Source organism: Sinocyclocheilus grahami, unplaced genomic scaffold (assembly GCF_001515645.1).
Source record: "Sinocyclocheilus grahami isolate Dianchi unplaced genomic scaffold, SAMN03320097.WGS_v1.1 scaffold1104.1, whole genome shotgun sequence".
NCBI classification, from domain to species: domain Eukaryota; kingdom Metazoa; phylum Chordata; class Actinopteri; order Cypriniformes; family Cyprinidae; genus Sinocyclocheilus; species Sinocyclocheilus grahami.
In genome coordinates, this window is record NW_015506283.1 from 239,185 (window position 1) to 241,569 (window position 2,385).

Here is a 2,385-nt window from a genome sequence, read left to right on the forward strand (position 1 = left end):
TTTTGCATAGTTTGTTATACTGTATATAGCCATATACTGTGTGTGTGTGTTGTACCCATGTTTTGCAGTACACGGTCTCTCTCCAGCTGTGTGTCTCTGATTTTGCTCTGCAGCATCATGAGTTTCTGCTCATACTGTTGTTTGAGCGTGTGCAGACGCCTCTGACTGTTCTCCAGTTCATCGATCAGCCGCTGTTTGATGGCGATCTCACACGTGATGTTGGCCAGATCCGCCTGGAAGTCCTCTGTTAACACACAAATGCATAGCATTAAGGTTTTTAACCTCAACAAAAGCAAGACTTATCAAGTTAAATAATTAAATTAATTAAAATTAAATTAAAATGAACCCTCTGGGCCTCTTCGGTCATTCTTGACCGGAAAAAATTTATATTTCGAAATTTAAAAACATCGTGGCTTCATCGGAATGAGATGACACTTGGTGACTTTTGTCACATTAGCTATGTGAACACACACAAAAAATCATGGACATGATTCGGATATGTTAAAGGGTCAAACAAAAAAAAAAGTCACACAAAAATGACCGACATAGGAAATGAATGGGAAATACGAAAAATCAGAGAATCTTTTGGTGGTACAAACTACAAATCAGCCACTGTGCAGAAAAACAGTGCACAGCAATCAAAGGGTGACTCTCTAAAATATCAAGAATACAAAATAGACACCCGCATGCGCACACACACACACACACACAGAAATGAACTGGTAAGACTGCAACAGAGCAAATTTTTTAGAATATGTGAAATAAAATGAATAAATAAAAAAAAGATTCTCTCTCTCTCTCTCTCTCTCTCACACACACACACACACACACACACACACACACACACACACACACACACACACACACACACACACAAACACAGAAATGAACTGGTAAGACTGCAACAAAGCAAATTTTGAGAATATTCAATGATTGATTTAAATCATAATGCAAAACCTGATATTTATCTAAGCAAAAATAACTAAACCTTGAGAAAAAGTAGTATTTTAGAATGTCTAAATATATATCTAAAAGTAAAACCTAATAAAATGAAGAAATGATGTCTAAAAAACAATGGGAATCCAAAGGCCTCTGTATATAGGGAACTATACAGGAGTTTACATGATATTACACAAGTTTTAATTTTTTATGCCACCAGATGGCACAATTCTCATTTTCACGGTTTTTCACTTTTTTAACATGAAATATTGCATTAATTGAAAAATAATAAATAAACAACGAAATAAATGAAAATATATTAATTCTAATGGAAAAAATAGCGCATAAAAATTTTATAAATATTGCATAGTATCATAAAATCCCCTCAGAATTTTAAATAACAATCAAAAAATATAATTAAACAAAAATGTATTACATTGATTTTCCTGAAAAAAAAAAAAATAATTTCAAGGCTTCGGTCACTTTTGACCGCGAAGGAGCCAAGTGTGACCCCTAAACGAAGAGGCTCAGAGGGTTAAATAAAAAAAAAAAAGGTTTAAAATTAACATTTTAATTAGGGATGCACGTATCGGGCCGATACTGGTCTCCTGTACTTGTACTCGTTAAAATGCCCCGATACCAAACGCCGATACCACACAGCATGTGATAAGCGCCATATTCAGACAAAGAAACACCAACAACAGACAGCAGAAAGGAGTTAATGTCTACTATGAAGTATATGTATGCAGTGAATATAATGTTAAACATTCAGTATTAACGCCTGAATATCTGATGTGCGCAAGCTGATAAACAAACCGCGCTGAGTGGATTGAGTGCGCGGCGGCGCCGATGAGCGAGTTTGTCGAGTGAATATATCTTTCTCACAGACATCACTGGAAAATTTGTAGTTCGGTCGGATATGTCAAAAACAAGTAAGTAAAACAATGCACAAGTTACTTAACAGTAGGGAGAGCGAGAGAGCGAGAGAGAGAGAGAGAGAGAGAGAGAGAGAGAGAGAGCGCGCCCGCAATTCTGTTGTGTGGTCTTTGACGGCGGTAAAGTTAGTTTGACGTTTGACATTCATTAGACATTCGGGATTTTTGCCAATTAAACTCTTTGCAGCTTTTATGTTTTGAGCCCAAACTACCTCAGATAGACATAAAGAAACACCAACAACAGACAGCAGAAAGGAGTTAATGTCTACTATGAAGTATATGTATGCAGTGAATATAATGTTAAACATTCAGTATTAACGCCTGAATATCTGATGTGCGCAAGCTGATAAACAAACCGCGCTGAGTGGATTGAGTGCGCGGCGGCGCCGATGAGCGAGTTTGTCGAGTGAATATATCTTTCTCACAGACATCACTGGAAAATTTGTAGTTCGGTCGGATATGTCAAAAACAAGTAAGTAAAACAATGCACAAGTTACTTAACAGTAGGGAG

General features: G+C 36.7%; 1 protein-coding gene across 1 annotated transcript in view; it reads right to left on the reverse strand.

The window, feature by feature from the left end:
- Positions 1-2,385, reverse strand: part of LOC107566843 (kinesin-like protein KIF21A) — a 58,921-nt gene that overhangs the window by 18,513 nt on the left and 38,023 nt on the right. The window contains exon 15 of the mRNA XM_016252401.1: positions 56-244. Coding sequence (XP_016107887.1) covers positions 56-244 — 189 coding nt within the window. The remainder of the gene's footprint in view (positions 1-55; positions 245-2,385) is intronic.